The sequence below is a fragment of the Lissotriton vulgaris genome, chromosome 1_1, assembly GCF_964263255.1.
Source record: "Lissotriton vulgaris chromosome 1_1, aLisVul1.2, whole genome shotgun sequence".
In the NCBI taxonomy this organism is placed as follows: domain Eukaryota; kingdom Metazoa; phylum Chordata; class Amphibia; order Caudata; family Salamandridae; genus Lissotriton; species Lissotriton vulgaris.
The window spans coordinates 1,942,938,432-1,942,963,327 of NC_141685.1; the positions used below are offsets into that span (position 1 = coordinate 1,942,938,432).

At 42.3% G+C, this 24,896-nt stretch overlaps 1 protein-coding gene across 1 annotated transcript in view; it reads right to left on the reverse strand.

Annotated features, from left to right (window-relative positions):
• The window catches only part of LOC147751414 (uncharacterized), a 609,436-nt gene that overhangs the window by 443,410 nt on the left and 141,130 nt on the right, over window positions 1-24,896 (reverse strand). The window contains exon 4 of the mRNA XM_086933195.1: window positions 22,366-22,476. Within this exon, the coding sequence (XP_086789321.1) occupies window positions 22,366-22,476 (111 nt within the window). The remainder of the gene's footprint in view (window positions 1-22,365; window positions 22,477-24,896) is intronic.

Here is a 24,896-nt window from a genome sequence, read left to right on the forward strand (position 1 = left end):
CCGTGCTGCACTAGAGCATCTCATAACAAACAACAGAAGCAAAAGTTCCCCGATTCACCCTAACATCCCTGTAACTTCCGCCCCCTCACTCTAAATACACACAAGAGGCTGTTATTATGTGTCATGTTTATTATCGAGAAGTCTTTTTTCGACTTCCATTGCTTACATGATCACGTGATCGGAACCTTGTCTGCTCTTTTAACCACAACCGCGCGTAACTTCCTTCTACCCCTTCCGGTATCGACGAGACCTACCCTGGTTACCCGCCTGATATGAGTGTGATCACTGTGATTTCCTTACTCACGTAAGTGTTCTCCGACCTCATGTGTGCAATTTCGGTACTTTGGAACCTCTTTCCGTAATCTTCGCCCTCTACTTTACTCATCCTTTTGATCACTCCTATTTGTGCTATGTTACCGCTACACCACTGCACTCACTGCTTCGCCGTGTACAACCTTAGGAATGTCACATGAAAACGTACTTTATGGTGTATATGTAGCATTGTTTATTTATTTTTTGTATGTACATGCATGAATCTTTTATTTTACATTATGATGATGGCTAAGGTCCTGTATTCGTCTTTTCACAGGCCCCTGACGAAGGGTCACATGATCTGACCCGAAATGCATTGGGCAGAGTTATAATGGATACATATTGATTACTCAAAGATATTGAATGACAAACTCTCTAAAATGAATTAAGAAAACTGCATAATCAATAAAAACCAAAACTGATTGAAAAAATGGAGTCATGAACTTTTGTCAATAAATTGTTCAAACAGGAGAAGAAACACTTAAAGTTTCAAGTCAAACTTCAGCGCACAGTTAGTGGAAGTTGGTTAACTTGCACACAATCCGTCTTCATAAAAGACACAAATAGGCATCGTGTAACAACGTGTAGCGCTAAACAAAAAATCACACACAATTCTAGGAAAACTTTTGAAATAAGAGTGTGCGCAGAGACCAAAAAACTTTTTGCATCATGTTTATTATCTACCACCACAAAGCATGCTGAATATTGTAGTCTCCTGCATGTGATGAGGAATATAGAACTACAAATCCTGGCATGTTTACTGCCGTTGGCTGCACACGAGGGCCAGCTAAATGTGAAGCGTTGGTGCCGCAATTATACCAAAAGTAAAGAAATAGCAAAAACAAACCAATTTCTTTACTTTTGCTATAATCGCGGCACCCGCGCTTTACTTATAACATTAAAAGTAAAGCGCGGGTGCCGAGATTATACCAAAAGTAAAGAAAAATATATTTTTTCTATTTCTTTACTTTTGGTATAATTGCGGCACTCACGCTTTACTTTTAACATTTAAAGTAAAGTGTCAGTGACGCGATTAAAGCAAAAGTAAAGAAATAGAAAAAAACATATTTTTCTTTACTTTTGGTATAAACGCAGCACCCGCGCTTTACTTTTAATGTTATAAGTAAAGTGTGGGTGCCACGATTATACCAAAAGTAAAGAAATAGAAAAAACATCTGTTTCTTTACTTTTGCTATAAACGTGGCACCCGCGCTTTACTTTTAACATTAAAAGTAAAGCTCGGGTGCAGCGATTAGACCAAAAGTAAAGAAAAACAAGCACAGTCCGGAGATGTCTTATCTTCATGGGGCCATGTGTTTGAAACACAGGGACTCATAAAGATAATAAATCGCTTACGACAGCCTTAATGCAGGCGAGGCCATCCAAATGGGACGGCCAAAAAAGAGAAAAGTCTACATCACAATGTGCTCTTTCCCAATGGCTGGCCATCGTTTAGCATAAACAGTGACGCCAGCCAATGGGAAAGAGGGGCGGGCTTCAAGCCTGATACTGAAGCTCCCTCAAAAACAGAAAATCTCGCCAGTGAGACTGCGCATGTGCGCAGCCAATGCAGGCGAGACATAAAAAGATGTAAAGTTAAAGGACATATTAGGTACCCTTTGCATCCACATTTTGATCAAAAAGACTCTGCTCATGTGAGTTACATTGAAAAGCATTAAAAAAATAGCTCAACAGAATAGGGCCAATTCACAAAGGTGTTTATGAGTACGTGGTGTAATCATTAAACACTATTTCTCGTACTCACTAACACTAATTACAGGCGAGGAGTTAGGCAACGCTGTTGTTCCTGTTTGGCAATCCGCTGCTCGGGGTCGTCGCCATCACCACGGGCCCCCACCCCTGTTCTTCTGTTCACGGGCTTCACGGGCCGCGACGCAATGGGCCGCGAGCAAACCCCGATCAGCTCGCCGGCGATCCGGCATCATGGATTTCTGTGGCAGCAACACCTGCAAGATCGATAAGGTGGCGGTAGGCAGACGTCGATCTGGCGAGTGGTAAGCCGTGCCAGGCCGCTTGCTGCAAGCTGTGCTCTTGTGTGTGCTGCCAGCGTTTTGGGCACTCAATTTTGAGCTTTGCGCGGGCAGGCTGCCTGTTTTGCCTATTTTGACGCGGGGGACAGGGGACGGACAGAGGACGGAGGAAGTCGGTCGAGCGAGCCTCACTCGAGACTGTCATTCACCCCAACGCCGGCGCCGACACAGGTGAGCCTTAGCTTCAAGCGTGGCAAGGAGCAGGAGTAGCGGGTGGCCCCCTGGTGTGGCGAGAGCAGCTGAGGGCTTTCACCCGCAATCAGCGGGTCTCTACAGGGTCTGCCACTTAGTCCGCCATTGCCCGGTTAATCCAGAGTGGTGCGCAGGTCCATGAGTCTCAATTGCTCACCTTGCCCCTCGCATCCCGCCTTTTTTCTTCAGTGCAGTCACGGCAGTGTGCAGCCTGAGGGGGTGGTGGACTGAGGACCGAGTGAAGGCTTTTGTTCATCGAATGGGATAGGGGGGAGCAAAGGCAGTCAGCTGGGGGCTACAAAAGCACTGTGTGGCGAAGAAAACAAATACAACAACAAAACAACAAAACAATTACAATGGCCAAAACACCTAAATAATGAACATTACGAACATTGGTTACAAGGAGTCAGCTCCTTCAGGTGTGTAGATTACGGTTTACGGATTGAGGATTGTGGACTGGGGACGCAATACGTTGTACACAATTCCGCTGCAGTCCCAATCAGTGGATTAAAAACATCAACCACAACGCAAGGCAAAGCAAGCCAAAGGTGTTCTCGATAGCCGTCATGAGATCAGGGAGAGAGCAATGACACTCCCATTAACAAAGAGGAAAAGGAAAACTCAAGGTACAATGGTAAAGAATAACAACAAAGCCAGAACAGAAGGTGGGGTGCAACCCCTAATTGCCCCAATGTACATAATGTTTGCCAAATCAAGAAATATACCAAACAAATTCAACTTTCTGAAAAATCCAGCAGACGTATTGTTATCTTCCCTCGTGCAATCGAACGACGGGGACAAGTGTTTACCAGACCCGATTTTACCCTCTATACATGTTGGGGGTTTCAAATTGAAAAAGGACCAAATCAACCTAGAACCTATAACAGCCGGTCCCCGGCAGATGCTGGAACACTCAGACTACACAAAACAAAATGATGAACAAAATGATGAATCCTGGGGCATAATTAAGGACCATGAACCAGCAATAAATGAACATCTATTAGATTTGTCTGAATGTCCAGCTAAAGACACGTTACCAAATAAGCAGGGTCAATTTTACCCCAGCTTGGCCCTACAACCAATTGAGGTAGAGGTCAAAATCATCAAGCCGGCCTCAAACGTTATACAACATGAGAATCAATATAGGGCACTAGTCCTTAACACACAGAAAACAACTGACATAGCAGCGTCTCAGAGCATACAGAATATTGCAACAAACGAGGGACCAAGAGATTCAAAACATGACGCTGATGGTGATGAAGCCATTTATAGGCATACTCATTCGCTAGAAGCAGCAGTCTCAAACAGTGAAGAAAGCAAACCATCTCATCCGATGCCACTGACAGCTGAATGTGTGATCCCCAGCAATAACTCTATGGCCAGGGTTATCCCCGAAACAAGTGCAGATGCGGGATCAATATGGGATATACTCTTTAAAACATCTCAACTCACACTGGAGGCACTAACTTATCAATAAAATAAAATGAATGTCCAAGTGGACCTGCTAAACATTATGGCAACCTCAATATCAGGGATTGACTTAAAATTAGCTAACTTGAATAAGCTGATAACACAAGCCCAAGAATACGCTTTAAACACAGATTGCGCTTGTGGGCCGACAATTGATAAACTTGTATCCATCCCAGAAATGCTTACCACTTTAATTGAAGATTTAAAAGCTCAAACTGCCCAAACATTCTGTAATAGAACGATGGGGGCCAATAAACAATACTTTCAAGAAAATTTTACAAAAATAGCTAGCGCAAACTTAACTCTCAATTTAAATATGGACCTACTAGCTAATAAACAAACAATGGAAACATCTGGAGCCCTGACAAGGAAGAGCACCAACAGACCACTACAAAAACATTCTCCACAAACTTAGATTTAGACTCAACAAATACAAATGTAATACTTAAAACTCCTGGGACATCTGAGGAGAAAAGGACACAGGAGACTTCAAATAGTAATACTAAGATAAAACTTTCAAGACGTATGAAGAAAAAACTGAGAACACAACTAAAACGTCAAAAGTCCATACAAAATATAAGGTTTCCGGCTCAGCCTACGCATGTCCATACAAAGGGCACAGACAAATCCCCCCACACACAGGAAAGGTCAACATCAAGCAAACTTTACCCGATATTTCTCAAAACCAAAATACAGGACAATGCCATGAGCAAAGATAAGCCCATAGACAAGGCATCATCAAGACCATCATTGTCGCAGGCTTCAACACGCTTAGGAAGTGGTAGTTTAACCAAGGAAACAGCACAAATAATAAACGAACGGGAAAAAGAGAAATTTGAATGCGTGTCTGCCAATGAAGCTACAGGTTTGGGAACTAATAACCAAAGATTTGGGCAATCTATTTTGGTCGACGCTATAGAGTCGACACAGTACGAAGATATACGATGCATGGACCCCTCGCCTAGAATAACATAAATTGTACAAAATGTCAGAAATAGTTCTAAAACAATCTTACATCCACAGTACAAATCAAAGGGGATGCGTGACATTTTAAATAGGGGAACCTCTTAAGGCTCCTTTAATACATACCTGCACTTTCGCACATAAAAACCAAAGACATAGTATGTATTCAATTTGAACCAAATAAAGAGGACACCAACAAAGAAAACACCATAGATACCTGGTTAAATCAAAGCACGGTGGAAATGGTGCTGAGAGAAAAGGACATCTTCAAAAACTAGGGTATAGGGGTGAGTCAACCAGAACCAGAAAAGTACCCATTAATTCTTCAGGAGCTAGTAAATATAACAACAAAGAACATGAAATAGTCCTTTCAAGGAATACTCAGAGGCACATCAAAAATAAACGCAGACAAAAATTATAAAAAACTGACCATATCAGTCAGTAGACAAGAGGATGCGACAATTAGCAGGAGTGTCATAGACGATGGTTCAATAAGAACGCAAACATACGTTCAATTAAATAGAATAAGTCAAGAGCCACAAAGAACAATTCATTATTCCTGATGCCCAAAGGGGTACTCTAGAACCTAAAGGGTGTCGACAAGGGCCTACAATAGTTAAACCTGTAACATCGGAACCATTGTGCGTATTTCATACTAATCATAAAATGCTTTCCAACCTTAAAATCCTTTCGTGGAACGTGGCAGGATTACAAAAAGCACTGAAGCACGAAACTGTCCCACAAATATTGCAGGAAGTAGACATAGTATGTCTACAAGAAACTTGGGCAACAGACTATGTACACCTCGAAGGCTATGCTGGTTTTCATAAACTGGCAACCAAAAACAATTTGGGTATTTCGATCTACGTAAAACATCAAAAGCAGGTGACAGTGAAGAGGATTAAAACAAATTCTGACGCATTACAGGCACTAATAATAGAGGGAGACAGAGTCCGAAAAGATAATGTGCCGATATTAGTTATAAATTTATATCTAAATGCACATGGAAAGAACAACTTGGATACCACCAAATATACCATAACACTAATAAAGGAAATTATATACTCCTACGCGCACCTGCCCAAAGTGATAGGAGGAGATTTTAACCTGCACCACCTGGGAGTACATCAGAGTGACAAGTTTGGTCTAACCAGTCCTGAAAGGGTCTTTAATTCCTTTCTAAAAAATTACGACCTAAAATCGGTGAAGGACATAGCGAAATGTCCAGACTCTAAGCTTTTGAGCACAGCCACATTTAGGAATTGTTCCACAATTGACTATATTTTTTAATGTAATCAGCTAGCTGAGAAAATTGCCAACGCTGACATAATAGCACATGAAACTAGTGACCACAAACTACTGCAGGTGGACCTAAACCTGAGCTTACTACAGAGGGAACAAGCTGTGGCAGTATCGTCGTCAACAGGGATTGAAGAACATTCCCTAGTCAAAAGGATAAAATGGAACAAGACCCAAGCAAAGTGGTTCAATGTTTGGAGAAAAAAAACAAGAGACAGGCCAGGGGAATCCGCCCACAATGGAAAAATGGACAGAGTGGATTGGACACCTAAAAGCAAAATTGTTCAACAATATTAAGGTCAGTGCACCGGGCCATAAAATGTTTACCTCACGGTTTAACAGCAGGGCATCACGGAATGATAGATTGGTGGGCTATTGTACAACTAGATGGGAAGGTGTACAGAAGGGATTCAGCACGGAGAGTGGGTAGACAGAAAAAGATTACATCATGCAAGTGAAGGTCACAGGGAGAATGTAGGCGGGTAGTGAAAGGAGGTTGAAGAGGGGACAGGCAGGTTTAGAGCGAGAGATTAAAAATGTTTGTACACTGCCAGGGACATGGGGAGGATAAAAGATCACAGGATGATTTAATGTTTAGTCTTGAGCCGGTTTTTTGACAAAGAAAAGGGGCAAATGATGCACAGAGAGAGCTTTTAGGGGAGGGACAAAAAGGAATGTTTCATAGTAAGCGATTTTGTCCTGTAATTTTAATGCATGCAGAACTTGTGTAGACACGATAATTCTTTTGAGAGCACAGTACAGATTATTAATATACTTGGAGGGGTGACGATACTTGTTAATGTCTGGATTATATGCAGTTGGTAATTGTGTTTTATATGATCTTTCACAGCGACCCCCAAAGAAGGGCGTTGTGCCCGAAATGCATTGGGTCATCTTTTATTGAATAAAATGCCGCCTGAAAGGAATCTCAGCTTCAGTCATGTTCTTATGGAAGGTCCGGATGGACACACTAGGAACAGTAGAAATGTGAAAATCAGCTATATGTATTTAAACCTGTGGACTCGCTTCAGTGTTGAAAAATGGGACAGAACAAAAGTGATTATTAGGATAACATGGAGTAAATATGAACAGGTTGGATAAAGATATATGCAGGCCTAAATGGCACAATAAGCTGTGCATTTGCCTGGGACGTGACCACGCCCCATTTGAGTGATTCTTGTACCTCAGTGCCATGGGGCATGGCGCTATAGCAATTTGCACGCAATTTTGTACGTATGAATAGACATGATTAAGATTGAGTAAAAAAGAAAAAATCAAGGTGTGCATTCTATCCTGTCTAAAGATACCTCACGGTTTAGACATAACACAAATCTTATTACACTGTCACGTATGCTAAAAAGGGCAAAGAGATCACACAACACCAGAGGAACACAAGAAACAAGGGAGAAATGTACAGACTTAACCAAGAAGAAGAAACACTTATTATGGTCGCTCAAACAGGAAAAACTAGAGCAAGACTGGGTAACAATACACAAGCTCGCAAACCCCCACAAACAACGACAACTTTGGCAATACATCGCAAACCTGGAGAACGCCAACATCGATAGGCGTAATTCGGTACACGCTGATGCTTGGAAAAAGGCATGTTGCCTCAATCTACACTGAGAAATCAGCTACTACAGTCGACAAAAAATATGAGATACAACTCGTAACTGGAGAAGACACAGACACGGAGGCCACCACGGGATCAATTGGTAAAGAACAAGATGGTGACATCAATCAAACAGACGATAAAAAGGATAAGAAGAGATGGGTCTTCTGGGCCCAATGGCCTCCCAGGGGCTATTTGTAGAGAAGATCCAGTTTACTGGAGTAGAATTCTCTCTAAACTGTACACTGAATGTAGATTAAAAGCAAAAGTACCAGACTCATGGCGAGGGTCCTTCTTGCTCCCTATCTTTAAGAAGGGGGACAACACAGACCCAAAAAACTACAGACTCATTGCCCTTCTGGATATTGAAGGGAAAGCCTATGCTAGTACTCTACTGAAGGAACTAAATGGATGGATCAAAGAGAATTAAATTCTCCCCCACTATCAGACAGGCTTCCGTAAGGGCTGCTCTACAATTGACAACTTTGTGGCCATGTCATATTTGAGCCAGCAAGCCAACAGCAAAAATAAACCAATTTTCGCATGCTTTGTCAATTACTCAGCTGCCTTCGACGGGGTACCCCGACACAAGCTATGGGAAAAACTGAGCAATTGGCATATCTCAGCAGGACTCCTTAATGCCATCATTTCATTATATAGTCATACCTGGATCCAAGTAAAGCTAGCGGACAACACTATAACAAAGAAGTGCCTGACAAATCGTGGACTAAAACAAGGATGCGTACTCGCCCCCACGCTGTTTAATTTATACACAGCAGATCTGGGGAAGAAGCTTTTGAATGCTAGTCTGGTGACCCCAAAAATTTGGAGAAATAAACTGCAAATTTTACAATATGCTGACGATCTACTGGTAATAAACCACACAAAAATTGGGCTGCAAAGAGGTTTGGATTCTTTAAATAAGTACAAAATCAATGAACTCATAATAAATGCTCAGAAAACGAAGGTTGTGATCTTTGACCACTTCCCCAAAAAAGCCTTACTGAAATGGCATGTGGGTAAGGAAATTATTAACACCACGCGTTCATACAACTACCTCGGATGTTGGCTAAGTGAAACTGGCAAAGCAACATTACACACGCATAAAATGAAGGCCAGAGCACAGGCAACAATTTTTTCAATATACAAACTAAACGAGCTTATGCGGAGTCCGACATCTGGACCCACCAGAAAAGTATTACTAGCCAAGATCAGGGCAACTGCAGGGTACGCACAACAGGCATTCCCAGGAAAAATTGAGGCAATGTTGGACAAAGTGCAGTGCCAGGCCTATAAACGCATCTTTAAACTTCCCAAACACCCTCGTAACAGTTTAATTCATTTGGATTTTGGCCTAAAGCAACAAAGCAAGGAATGCTTGGGAATACATGCTAAAAACTTTTATCAACTTATAACAGCTCCAGCCGGAAGTTTAAAAAGTATGCTCAAGTCAATCTACGGAGAGACCATCAATCTGTGGCAAAGCTACAAGGATAAAGCAGTGGAAACATTGGGGCTGGCAATTGAAAATAGGAAGGATGCACCAACAACCTATCTGGCGATTAAAAATGCAATAAACAAACAATGTTTCCATCTGTCACATACAAATGACCTAGAAGAATTCGTAACAGGAAGAGGGCCACCCGGATTGGCAGCATCATATATTGGGCATAAAACCCAGCCCTATCTTCAAAAAGCACTTGGAAGGAAAGCACTTAAAAACATCATATGGGCCGGATTAGTGCCCCTTCAAATAAAAGAGCTAAATCCAGGGTGGAGGTCCGTTGAACAGAAAATAAGATGCAGACTCTGTAACTATAAACACGAATCTCTGCTACACATGATTTGTTGCTGCCCTGCGATGCTTTCGCCCCAACAGACCCTCTTAATACAAATTTGGTTATGACATGGGGCTCGAACAGTAAAAGAAGCAGTTTATGTACTTTTCTCCTGTACTCTTTCATCGGACCTGGCCAGGTTCGAGAAATATATGGCCGAACTTCGAAATAGGTTTATGGAAGACGAGGGGTTAGGCAAGATAAAAGCCAACTCAGTTTAATAAGCCAACTTGTCCCATTAATCAGACAGACAGAGAAGATATTATTTTAGTAATTACCAAATGTATAGATATACATACTTAAACATTTATTATCTTTATGTTATATACAAATGTCTTCTCTTAGAATTTATTGTTCTATTTTATGTCTTTTATATAGTTCTCATCTTTTTAACCTTTCTTTTATTGGCATGCAAGATGTATTGCAAATGGTTTTAGGTAACTGTGCAATATAAATAATAAAATTCTATTCTGCTTCTGCTGCTTCATTGTGAAAAAAAAATGCCTTTGTGAAATGGCTCCATAAATAAGAATGTAGACGACTATGAAAAATGGTTTTCACGTGTGCCTAAAGAGTGATCATTAAGCAAGAATGCCCCCAAAACCAAAATATTAACTTATGATTTGTTTAAACAGTTCTGAGCAAGGGTGTTCCTCTTCAGGGACTTCAGGGCATAGTCCTGCCACCTGTCAGCCCAAGGAGTCACTGACCAATTAAATGATTACACTGGTATAAGTATTTAAATTTAGCAGTGTTCATGCAAACACTACTTTCATGTTTACATGAATTCTTCAGTACACAGCCCAGCCCTCTCTCCCTCTCCTGTAGGCTCCTGGTGATAGGTAGAGGAGAAGGGGGCTGAGTGACAATCCCGCTACAGAGTGTTGTTTAGAAACACAACACTCTGTAGATGTATGTCTTGATTGCATATGCAAGGGGTGAGGATCAATTACAATCCCCTAACACAGACACAATCCTTTTTATTTAGCCGACTTACTATGCATACATCAGGCAGCACAGTATATCTGCCAAATTGAAGATGTCAGGGTGCAGATGAGTGCATCCCTGATGCAAAGGATGAGCCACACAGAGCGGCAAGGGCAGTACCCCCAACATTTTGCCATCTTCCGATAGGACTGTACTTATAGAAAAACTACGAGAGGAATTGAGGTGGGTCTTGCTCTGAAACCTGAGCCTGATGCTCAGTCTGTCTTCTTGTTAGAAATCATGGATTGCTGTTTCCTATGTCCAGCACCCAATTGCTGCTCAGGTGTTGCAATGAAGCTTCTGAGTTGCCATAAAGGAAGAAAGGTAAGCCAAAACAACAACTGTGTTTCTCTGTGTATATGGGACTGAAAGTGTGCTTGTTAGTGATTGAGAGAATGAGATTGTGTGAAAGTGTGAGTTAGTTTAAAGTACTTGAGAGTGTCAATGACAATGAAAGAGTGAGAACAAATGAGTGAGTGAAAGTAGGTATTAATAAGGGAAAGTGAGTGAGTAGAGACATGTGAGAGGAAGGGAGAGTGAGTCGGGTGTGTCTCTATCAATGGTGCAACGTGTGCAGCTGCACCAGGGACAAAGGCCCACAGTGAATGGGTACATTTGTTTGTGAGGGCACCCAAGGCAAACTTTGAAAACATTTAGATAAACCCATGGTAAGTATCCTGTGCCACCACTTTTAGGGATAATAAGATACTAACTAGTCTGAGGCCAATCAAGAAAGTTATTTATGAGTATACTAAATAATGTTTAGGTAGTAGTACTTTCCCTACTCATAAATGCTTTTGTAAAATGGTCCAAATGTGTTTGGCATGATGTTAGAAATTGGGTTGGAGTTTGACTGATGTATGAGCCCTAATCAAGCAGCAACCACAATCCTACTCAGGGTAAGAAGTAGGCAAACCCTAAATTAGCTAGTGCTTACCCTCCGGTAGCTTGGCATAGTCAGACTTAACATAAAGCCGAAGTGTAATGTATTTGTGCAACCCAGTAAAGCAATGAAAACACCACACAAAAAGATTCCACACCAGGTTAGTGAAATGGAACTTAATGTAATGAACAAAACAAGAACAAAACAACACAAATCCAATAAGTAGATCTTAAGATATGAATTTTAAAGAATAAATTGTAAAATAGTGCTTAGTAGCAATAACCCCTTACTTGGGGTATCTGGACGCGCCGGACCAGGCCAAAGTCTAATGTTCAGGCTGACCACAATAGAGCATAGGCCCGATACAGGGAGCCAGACAGGCCTGTTGAACAATAGCACCTTGATCCTGGCAGCGGCGACATGAAAAATGTGGGCCATAGCCAAAGCGATGTGTTGGTGTTGATCCACGCAGTGGTGGAGATGCGCTGGTCCTGATCCAGGCAGCAGCAATGATGAGTTGGTGCGGATGAGTTTTTGGGCTGTGAGGTAGAGAATGGGCATCGTTGTCTAAGATGCAGTCAACAGAGATGCAGAGTCCTTGTGCAGATCCAAGAGCAGTGCATTGAGGCTGATTCATGCGGTAGAGCTGATGTGCCTGTTCTGGTCATACAAAAGGAGTGATGTGCTGGTTCCGATCCATGCAACATGAGTGATGCTCTGATTCCAATCCACGTAACAGGGCTGATGTGCCAATTCTGATCCACGCAATGGTATCGATGTGGGATGCATAGGTTTTGCTGAAGCAAGCACTTAAGGCCTCACTTCCAAGTGTCCAGAACTGGGGAGGCACCACTTGGCAAGGCAGACTCAGGCAGTCAAGGTGAGGCAACAGGTAGGTTGGAAGTCTTGTATTTCCTTGAGACGTTAGATCAGGAGGCCAGCCAGCTAGCCTTTGGAGTCACTATGGGTTCAAGTGATACATTTCCAGTCCTCCTCACCCATGCCGGGCAACAGCAGGCAGCAGGGAAACATAGCAAGGCAGGAGTCCAGCAATGCAGCAGTCCAGCAGGGTGGCAGTCCTTCAGGAGCACTGCAATTTATCTTCCTGGCAGAATCTTCACACGTTCAGAAGTGTACTGAAGGGGAAACAACCTTTACAATGCAACTTTTACATCGTACTACCATTACACGCAGTCATAATATCGCGACATCCCTTACATCGCATGCCATTACAACGCAACTATCACATCGCATACCATTACAACGCATGTCATTACAACACAGTCATTATAAAGCATACCAGTGCAAAGCATACCATTACAAAGCATGGTACTCTTACACTATCCAATGCTTTCCCTACTGTTGCATCCCCTGGAGTTAGAATAGTAATTTTACCCCTACACTATCCAACACTTACCCTACTGTTGCACACCCTAGAGTTAGAATAGTAATTGTTACCCCTACACTATCCAACACTTACCCTACTGTTGCACACCCTGGAGTTAGAATAGTAATTGTTACCCCTATACTATCCAATACTTACCATAAATGCAATGTAATGGTATGCGTTGTAATGGTATGCGTTGTAAGAGTAGTATGCGATGTAATGGAATGCATTGTAAAGGGAGTTTCTTAAAATGCGATGTAGTTTCATGCAATGTAATGGAATGCGTTGTAAAAGTATGCGTTGTAACGACATAAAACCTACTGAAGTAGTGACATCTGAGGTCCAGTACTTTTACCCAGGTGTGCCTTTGAAGTGGGAAAGACTGTTATGAGCCCCAAGGTACCCCAATATAGACCTAGGTAGCTGCACAACCTTTTTCCTATATTCGTCCTTCCTTACTCTACATAATGGTTCTTACGCTGAACTTTTACCAAGCTATGTACGTGATTTTCTACGAAAACTAGCCTCAATTATTATGCATGAGGATTCTTAGTATCATATCTATTGCATACAGTAAGTAAATGTCAACTTTCTAAATGTGACGTTTTCAGAATTGCGATTTTGAATCCGACTTCACCATAAATCTCTTCAAAATTGGGAATTATACTGAATGTAATAAGGTAATCCCAAAATTACCCTATGGGAGAGATAGGCCTTGCAGTAGTGAAAAATGAATTTAAGAGTTGTTTTACTATAAATACATGTAAAACATAAAAGTACATGTAGAGCTTAAAAGTACTGTCCTGCCTTTTAAATATATTACACCCTGCCCTGGGTATTGACCAAGGCCCACTATAAAGGTGACTTGCATGTACAAAAAGGGAAGATTTTGGCCTGGCAAGAGGTTTATCTTGCTGCGAAATAGCAGTGTAAACTGCACACAAAGCTTCTGCAATGGCAGTCCTGAGCCATGGTTAGAGGGCTACTTAAATTAAAAAAAATTCTTTAATTCCACATTTGTGAAGCACAAACTTATCACCCCTATGGGGATGAAGGCGCTGGGGGCCCGTCAGGGAGATTAAGTGAGCTTTTGCCCAGAGTAATATGATGCTGAGATGAACTACCGCTAGTATTGAACCGTTAGCGCCTCGCTCCGGAGTCAGCTGCTCTGCCCGCTGTGCCACACCTCTCCCACTCTACCTGAGTGGGTGGCACAATAAGTGCAGCAGGCTCACTAGTAGCATTTAATTCACATGCCCTGGGCACACGTAGTGACACTTTAAGAGGTACTTACAAATAAATGAAATATGCCACTTGGCTTTTTGGGACTCTGAACAACCATCTTTGGGTAGAGCTTTCACGCTCTGGAAAGCTGACCACCTACGTGTACCTTCAAGAGTTCATCAACAAACTTGGCTTGACAGACGCCTGGAACGCTCCAATGGGCAGCTCAGCCTTTAAGAAATTAGTAACCAAGACAACAAGACTAATATCATTAATAAAGGACAAGAATGCGCTATCTAAACAAACTCATGGTTGGGCTGTGTTAAACAATGACGATGTCCTCAAACTTAACCCTATCTCAAGGCAGGTATAAAAATTGCGACCATGGAAAGATTCTTGAGGCTCCGTTCACTTCTACCACCTTCTCCGTTCACTTCTACCCCATTGGAAAAGAAGGGGTGGAGACCAGCCCTGTCACTTGTGGGCTAATGACACGGAGAACCTTATTCACATCATATGCATCTGTGAAAAGTTAAAAGACCTGTGGAAAATGTTACTAAAGTTATTCCTCAATCAGTATGGTGTCAGGTCCTGTAGGCAGGCAGTAACGATGTGCTTCAATCTATCCTTAGTACAGCTAAACTGCTGCCTCATAAAATTCCATGCATTGACTGCGACGAAGCTGAAAATCCTACATGCAAAAGTTACATCCTTGGGAACTGTTTGAGCCACTTCATAATACCGGCCTCTCACAACTGAATCTGGATGCAAAAAATAGCTGCTACAGGTTTCCTACTTGTCGCAAGGGATCATTTCGCAAGTGTCAAAATAAATTTCCTATTGAGCTGCCTTCTAATAGACTCAGTGCTGGTTGTGCAAGGGATTCAAGCACTTTTGACATTATCTTAAAAGTTTTACGCATACATAAAAGTGTTTATTTTAAACTTTTTCTTAGTTTTTTATTGTATTAACGTAATGTGACTAATCTTATTGTAAAATGCATGTATGCAACGGATTTAATTAATCATGCATAATAATATTAAACCGAATTGTGTGGAAAAAAATTGGCTTTAAGCCAGTGTTACCATGTGTTTTAAGGAGAGAACACAATTACTTTAGCACTGGTTAGCAGTGGTAAAATGTGCAGTGTCCTAAGGCCAGCAAAAACAAAGTCAGCAAAAACTGCAGGTCTGAAGTCAAAACATTACGGAGAAACCAAGCAGGTCTAACAAACTTCATGTTTTAACTATTCTGCAGTTTGATGCCTGCTCGCAGTCTCAACCACAACCCGGCCATATTAAAGGTGACGATGCGGGTGTATAGCACTAACCAGGCCACTGGGTACTTGGGCTCTTATGAAACTTGACTCTATGAGTATCTTGTCTGGGCAGTCATGGCCTTGCTCAAAGGAAGACGTGTGAAGTTTGAGTCCAGGAAGAGTATAAACTCGTTTATCTCACTTGTAATACTGATGAGAAAGTTCAGCAAGGGTTCTTATTTTAAGAACAGCACTTTATTAATATGTCACAATATGAAAACAAGTATTCAGTACAAGTAGTATTCAAATGATAAAAATCACACAAATTGCTTACTTAACAAAAATAATACAGGTAAATACAGCTGCAACTTTGGGCTTTGCGTTGAGTTCAGTGATGGCAAATTACTCTTGGCGAGTGGGTGGCCATTAAGCCCAACCTCAGGATGGAACTACCATCACACGTGACGGAAATCGTGATAGTGGGCATGGAAACGGGTGCACAAGAGAGATTGAGATTCAGGTTCATGATCCTAGTCTTTTTCTCAAGACCCTTTTCTCCAGATAATGAACCAGAAAATGAACCAGGAGTGAGCCTCCCTTGCTTGTAATGCTGGAGGGAGGCAGCTTGTAATCTGTATGGAGAGAAACAGCGAAGAGCTGCCTCTGCTTCTTGTTTTTATTCTTGCTTACTTGACTTTATTAACAACTAGAGAACCAGGGGGCATATTATCAAGGGGGTTTATCTCCGCTTTTTTGGCTTTAAAAGCCAAGAAAGCGGAGATAAAATTATCTCCCTATTACCAAGCTGTCGCTAACACCAGTTAGCGACAGCTAGTAGGAGATAGCGACCATCTTGGGCCCCACTTTGCATGTCAGTGATATTTATCACTAATGAGATGCAAAGTGGGCGTGCCAAGATGTTAGAGACTGAAAACAGTCGCTAACATCGCTATCTCCTATTACCAACCTTTGGAGATATTTGCGCTAAGCGGGAATATCTCCAAAAGCTAACACCTGCCCTGAGCAGTTCTTAGCCATGTTATCCAATGGGAGGTGGATAACATGGCTAAGAGCATTTGCTCGATAATGCATGAATATCGCTGACTTTTCAGCGATATTCATGCATTTCGGCCGTTTTTTATCGCATTTGCGATAAACCTTGTTAATAGCAAGGTTTATCTGCGATAAAAATCGCCGATGTGCGGCGATAATTTTTGTCTCTAAACAAGTTAGAGACAAATATTATCGCTAGTTGTTGGTAATATGCCCCCAGTTTCTTTCAACCTTCGTGGACGGTCGGATTTGAGACTGCTTGAGCACTGTGCATTGTCCACATTGAGGGACCGTAGCTCCTGGCAGCTGTTTGCTATTTACATCCAGTCCCTTTGTGTTTTTACTAAAAGAATATGGAATTGTGTTATACCAAAAACAATCGCTTTACTGGGGATTTAATATTATTATTTTAGATTTCATATGTTTTAGACAAATGGACTAAGGGTTAGTTATTTCAACAGGAAGTATTTTTCACACTAGCCACTATCCTTTCTTCTATCTTTTTATTTTTATATTTTATTGTTCGTATTAATTTATTTCATATGCACTATGGTTTGGTTGGCGTTAGACAACTCCCGCATACATTTCACATGAAACGCAGGGCCTGATTTACTATTCTTTCATGCAAGGCATCATACATAGCAAGGAAAATTGTTGTGTTGCGCGAAAGGCCATGAGCAGAAATGTGCCATTGGTAAGTGCATATGTAGACACCATGGTGCAAGGGTGCTTGCATTGAGGTCAGAAATGTTTTTGTACTGGAAGGAAAACGTTCCTGCACAAAAATAACCCTTAGATATGTATTCCCATGGGCGTCCGCAGGGGGGGCAAGGAGGGGCGCTTACCCCCCCCTGGAGCGACCCTCCTTGCCCCCCCCTGCGGACGCCCATGAAAACCGTGACTTCAAGACGGAGTTCTAACGCTCTTTCCTCTCCTTTCTTTTATTAGCTTCCCTGTGAAATGGATCCAAAAAAGAAAGGCACTTTTGCTGGAAATGTCATGTTTTTCTGACATTTTAATTCCAAAGTGCAACATTGGGAATAAAAGGCTAAAAATATATAAATAACTAAATAAAGTAAGACTGAGTGGTAGCAAACTGGCCAAACTGATTTTATTCACACTGCAACACATTAACGCCACTTTTACAGAGTTTGCCAGTGAAGCGCTATTTTTGTTTTCTTGTCTTTGTTTTCCCTGGACTTGGAACTAGTGCACCAATCCTGGAGGTACTACAATGTGTGGATTGGAACACAAAATGTGTGCTGCGGCTCTGCGTCCAGGGATGTGGTCTTTTTACCATACTGCTTACGTTTTGTAAGGATATAAGCAATAGCATTGAAATGGGTCCATTCAGGGCCCTGTAGTCGTGTCCTTAACTTTTCAGGAAAAAGCACCCACTGATTTCTGAATAGTGAGTGCAAAAGCATTAAGGTAACCAGGTTGTTCCTGCTTGCATTTCCCATGGTTTTCAACATTTTGCATTCCCTATAAGTGTTTGCTTTGTCCAGGATGTTGTTACTGTTTTTTTTGTAGGCCGCATATTGCTCTTGTCTAGTGCGTAATTTAAATTGAGCCGCATCCAGGTGTTTATAGCGGGGAACAATTGGGTTGTAGTTGAAGACAGTGGGAGTTTTTCTCAGTGGGGCAGTACAGTGTTCAGTGGGGGAGAGGATGTGGCACTATGGTCAGAGCTGCTGAATTTGGAACTGGGAACAAGGTTTAGCCTTAATAACCGGTCCACTAGACCTTAGAAGGCTTCACAACACCTTAGAAGTCCTGGTGTCTTTGCACCAGCAGGTGGACCCTAGCATGACAAGTGTAGGATAACCTTCAAGGCTTCTCCACCACTATCCATACTGAATTTCACCTCCAGTCTTACAGGCAGGCCTATGAAGCAGCACACCATAGAGCAACAGTGACCCTGTCACTGAGGTCACAGGACCCTTGAGAACGGCCAGCTCTAGGGTGGCGCAACCAGTGTGACCGCACCGGGTGCTGACTTTAGGTGGAGGCATCATGTATCAGTATTTTATGGTTTTAAAAGCACTCGCTGCCTCCTTCCTGGCCTCCAGCAATTTTCGGCAACAATAAAAATGTCATGATGACGTGATTAATGTTCTTCCTAGAGAGAGATCAGAATTTTGTCTAGTGGAAGTTTTGACTCATGGAAAGGTAGCTCAGAGGGTTAATGTACCGGCTACAAAGAACATGCGCCATGCAGATCACAAAGTGCACATAATGTAAATAGGTCAGTGGGCTACTGATTTTGTCAGAGAGATCCTTTTGTTACTTGCAGTTTATAAGTTAAAATTCTAACTTAGAACCGCGAGCTATTAACTGTCATCTAAGAGCTGCATACAAACTGCAATGTATAAATTAGAGTGTTATGTTGTCCCCACCCCCCCAGTCTTTGATTATCCTAATGTCCCAAAAAGTGCTCTTTCGGACAGAAATCAATTCTGATTATTAAGGAGAAACCCCAACCATGGTATTACGTTTTTAACTCCGGGTATTGTGTTACTCCAGACCAATCACTATAAAACTATACGGGCTACTAGTATGGTTGTCATGAGACTCCTACACCTTGTAGTCCTTAGTCTTATGTAACATTTTCTATACAGTGATTTACACACATATTGATTGTCTCTGTGTAATGTGTGGGATGTAAAGTGCTCTGACACCCTACAATGGTATGAGTGGCGCTGTAAATCAAATTAAATGCATCTGAGAGAGAGTGGTCATGGTAACTTGGGGGCACAGTTAAAGGGTGGTAGTGAGGGAATCCATGGCAGAGGTGGTCATTGGGGGGCACTAACAAACATTAATGCACTGGACATCACCAGTGCTATGGCTGGCCCTGCCCTTGAGGCCAGTCTGCCTCACCCATAGGTACCTCCATGGCCTTGTTTCAGCAGTAGTAGCTGCAACTCACCAGGGATTGGCAATGCAGGATTTGCACGCACACCAAACTAAGTTCGCAAACTTACAGTCACCCGGCTTAATTCACAAGCACTTTTAACATGTGCTGCCTGCTGTGGGGCCACTGGAATTAATTTTGCAGCAAAGGATGACAACATTATACCGTAGTGTTGACTAAATTATGCATTAAAAAAAAGGCTGCAGCATAATGCAGTATATTTTCAGATATTTTATTATTTTGACGTGTGCACACATGCTAACAGTCTATGGAAAGATTTTGCCTTATTAGTACCAGTGTAACATACAAACGCAGCAGTGCGAAAGGTGATCAGTCAACCTTTACAATAGGCCATTCACTCCGCAGCAACACAAGTCACATTTTATATTAACTTTTGATATGTTTGAGCTACAAACAATTTATTAGTTTAAATGGTCAGAACATGCAGCAGATCTTACATTAGGAGGCAAATATGGCAGAGCCACAATTTTAGAGAAAACATTTGCAAACTAGGATATTTTGCCATTCATGTTTGAACTGCTGTTGTGGAAAAAGGGAGTAGTGCTGATGACAGAAACTCCATTGCTCGGAGACAAATGGCTTGTGTTTCCACATTTTATCGTATTTGGTACATTCTGTGATTAGAAGCATATCCCACTTTGTGAATATATTTTAATGTCAATAACTCATTATAATCCTAAATAACCATGTGTTTCCATTGGTTGATTAAACTGGGCAGTGAAATGCCAACCAAATACAAAAAATTGGGATGTCTGCGTATTCTGGCCACACCTCTGGCTCCACTCACAGATCCAATCCTTGGGTTATTCCCGCCCTTTCATTCTCCGCCCACTGTTCCCTTACTTTTTTTCCCCCCACTTCGACCACTGTGTAAGACACATCAGCCCTGGACCTGTGATGTGCCGCCGCTGCAGGCGCCGCATGTGCCACACATTTACGGTGCCGGGCTTCCGCATAAGGGAGCTGGCCATTATTGTATCCCTAAACGTGGGCACGTTGTCAGTTTGACATTGACTACACGTAGAGGGACTCTAAGTTTCTTTTAAAAAATATAGCTAACATTTGGACCTATAAATTTTATTTTGTATAAATTAATTGAATGTGTGTAAAATTTAGCAACGCCCGGGGAATTCTAGTAAAGGGAGCACCCATTGGCGAATCACTAGCGTGTGTGATTGATGCATTATTTATTACTAACTTTGACGTTGTGCTTTAACTTTGGATAAAAGTTATCATGATTTCTAGCACCAAGAAGCCAATATTGGTAAATATGTGTGCTACAAATAATCCCTAACATACACTGTGCATACAGTATATTTAATCTGGTGCTTTAATCATAGGCTGTTTTAAAGTATTCTGATAAAAATCGAATCATGCTGAAGACAGCCTTGATTGGTGTTGGATCGAGGACCCGGAAGTCTGCACACCTAGCAGACAGAGATAAAGCACCTTGTCAGAAAGTTTAGCGTTTTCCCTACAGGTGGTGTTTGTTAGCCTGTGGCAGGGTCAGTCACATGTCCTGGATTCCTGGCATTTAATTGAGTCTATCCCAGTTCTGCGCCCCAGTGTTTCTTGTGCCCCACCTGGCACACATCATGTCGGAGGATGGTGATGACGTTAACATTTTGCCCTCCCCCCCCCCCCCGGAAAAATGTCTGCGGACGCCCATGTGTATTCCTCTTTTCACTTATGCCGCAGAATGCAACACACATGCAAAGAGGACGTAACAAGAGGAAATAAAGCTATTTACTTTGTAATGCCTCTCTCAGGTAGGTGCACCATTTTGGTTGAACCCGGGTTTAGTGACTTCACTAATCTGGGTTTGCTTCAAAATACATAGGAGGGGGCTGCATAAGAACACCAATGTTCCACCCATGTAATGCCTACGCAACGCAGGGTAATGAACGGCATGCATGGCGCTGGGTTGAGTTACTCTGTGGCTGAAAAGTGATGCAAAGCCACCAACTCTCGATTAGTGTAGCTTTTTAAATGTCACTTCAGCACTAGCATTGCATTGCGTTGAACAGTAAAGCTGGCCCACAATGTGCAGGTCAAATCTGTCGTATACCAACCAATCATCATTATGACGTGCGGGAGGTGGCTCTGTCCATGCCAGCTTCCCTCTAGCTGGGTCATAGACGACATTGGCTGGAGCCAATGGAGCACACAAACATCGAGCTGCAAAGGAAAACATCCAGTAGAAAGGGTACACACCACAGTCCAGGAGATGACAGCTTCTCAGAGCGAGACTAGTCTAGGATAGGATCCACCCACCATGGAGGAGGCCACATAGGCTTCCAATTTGCACATCAGTTATACCTCAATACCACAGTATGAAATGCCTGCACACATTGGTGCACGCACACACAGTGCAAACAAGTGATTCCTCTCCACATCATGTTTTTTCTCCAACTCGTAGGTCTTCTAATTTTGAGATAGGAATATATGTTAAGCAAGTGTTGTTTCGATGAAAACGTCATTACCTGTATTCCAGAATTAGGATTGGATGACCAAGGCATGTGCCCGGCAATTGTTAATAAACGTTCTGAAAAAGAAATCTTCCAATTGTAATTAAAAATCAATTACGTTGCATAATATTGTTTGAATAACATCGATAGGAATACATTAAATGACCTGTTTAGTTTTATGTATTACTGTTTCATTAGCAAATAGTCAACCTGTAGCCTTAGAGGAAAACATAGAAGGCGCTCTTAAAGGCAGAGGTAATGAACATATTGTAGCTTAACTGAATGAGAGTTTCTGAAGGTTTTCTGAATTTTGTTCAAGGAGATATACGATGTTGTTGTCAGCATTTGCATAGCGCATTGCCACCATGTGTATATATGTTGTCTAGCAATGTCTCCGTGTCTACAATGCCAGAAAGAGTTAATTTTGTACCTGGAAAGGAACAGAGCAGACGACGTCAGCATCACTGTCTTGCAGCTGGCAGGAACTTTCCCAGGTGAACCAGATGTCATGTTCGATCAGCTTCCATAAGAGTTTAAGAACCTAAGATTCAGACACGGACATTAGGTTCTAAGGCACAAACTCCCTCTTCAGTCTCATCAAATTGCACAGCAGTCGTTCAATACATACAGCAAGCCATTGTGGGAAATGAATAACTGAACAAGTGTGCCCAAGAGTAGACAGGTTGTGCATTCCACGAGGACCGAGAAAAAAGACAAAACATAGCAAAATGGTGAATAGGAAAAAAGTGCTGTGCAGGAAAGCGTATGTTTATTTAAGGGGCATCACCTAAAGGTTTCCCGTGATAACATCACCCAACCAGAGTTGTAAAGCAACAGTATTTTACCTCCAGTTTTTGTATTTCTTGATATGGTAGTCCATTTTCCCTATTTTTTGTGGTTTGAGGTGGAAACAGGTGTAAAACCCATGGGTGAACTCAAAAAGCTAGTTCATTTCAGAAAGCTAGACAAAATCGCAAATTTCACAAGGGCTCATTTGTGTAAATCGATCATAGTTTACTCAAAAAAAACTAGTATTTAAAATAATAAATAAAGTAGGAAAAATTGAAAATAGCTTACAGTGTTTTCATCTAAAAATGCTTGCTCCAATGGCCGATTTGCAAACGTTAAATACCATTTCGTCTGTCAGACCGTCCTGGTCACAGATCTACAGAGTTTGTTCATTGTCAAAAAACTGTGATACCCAGAGCAACAATAACAAAACATTAGCCTGGACTAGTATGCCACAGAGTAGAAATGATTTGAGTTTTAGAAGCAGAGTGGATGTGTTAGCATGACCAATGAACAGGTGGTGAAGCTTTACCAATTGGATAAGTGGTACCTAGTACACATTCAAGACGAATTAAGCCATGCACAAGTATACATACAAGGCGCCACTAATGAGCAAACTATTCGTTGTTCTTCATTTAGGAGCAACTGGCTCGATCCAAGTGACTGTTGCTTTGCCTCCTTGAAATCCCCAACTATCCTTCTGCATGATCTTCAAGCAAGCGGGGAGAGGCAGGGCCGGATTGGTAAGGCGGGCAGTCGGGCATTGGGCAATGGGCCGGTGCCTCATGGTCTTCTGCGGGCCGGTTTTTCAGAGCCCATGTAAACCGGCCCACAGAGACTTACTGTCTTCCCCGGTCCTGGCAGACCGCTGCGAAGTCTCGTTAGTATCATTGGCACTCCCCTGCAAACTGAGGCTGGGTGCCAAGTGTTATTCTGACTACAAGGGCAGTCTCACCTTGGGCCCCCAGCCTTCTGTGGTCGGCCTGGCCCAGAAGCAAAACACCCCCCCCCTCACTTTCACACCAAGGTGGATGTGGGGAGGGTGGGAGCCTTCCAGGTTGAGACATTCTCACCTAAGCCCCCTGGAGTAGTGTGCTTTTCTTGATCCCCCTCCCCTGCCGGGCCATACCCTGCGGTTATTATGGGATAGGGAGGAGGGTTAGTAAGAGAAGTGGCCAGGTGTTGTCACCTTGGTCCCAGTTCCTTTTAGGCCTTGGTGGAGTGGTGGGGGAGTGTTTGCCTAGGCCTCGCTCGGAGGTACAGTTTCCTAGAGGAAACTAAAACATATGACGTAGAATCATGGTGTCACAGCTACAGACGTTGTAATTAGCGAAGTATGTTCGAGTTCTGGCATCAGCTCACTATCCAGTGATTCTGAGCAAATCACTTAATTTCCCTTTCTATATGAAAAATTAATTTGATTTTGTTCAATGTAGCTGATGTTCAAATAGCTCAGATGCCTTTGGAACAAATTCACCATACATAAAGCTACAAAAAATGTAACCATTTGGGAATGTGGGCTACTTTTTTTTCGGAGTGCCCGAGTCTAATTGTGATTATAATCCAACCCTGGGGAGAGGATGTGGTCTGATGGCTAGATTTCCGACTTTGGAGCAGGGAAACCAAGGTTCGAGCGTCGGGTTCTTGTCCGCATCCTGTGATTCTGGGCAAATCTCTTAATCTTTTTGTGGCTACCAAAAGAATGAATGTGTCCTTGTGTAATGTAACCGGTGCTCATGTAAAGCCCTCCTATACCTCGAGTTGAGTTTGCTCTATATAAAGCTGCAAAAAAAAAAAAAAAGTTCTCAAAGCTGTGTTACAGGAACACGCCCTACTATCCCTGAACTCCTAAAGACCCCGCAGAGTTAACTGCTGGCAAAACTGGCATTGATGTCTTCATTTAATTTCTGCCCGTGGTGAGTGCTATTGACTGCACACACATATGGATCATCCCTCTTAAAGATTTCACAATAGGAAAATTACATGCTTGGGAGGGAGGGGTGGGAGGAGGAAGCAGACCACAAACCAAGGTATGTGTGAAAAAGGCTGCTTTATTGAAACAGGTGCACATCACATAATACAATCCTTGGCAACCGCCTTACAAAACTAATCCTCACTAACCAATCAAATACCTGACCCCCGGCTCCGCCCCCTCCCCATAAATCTTCTTGA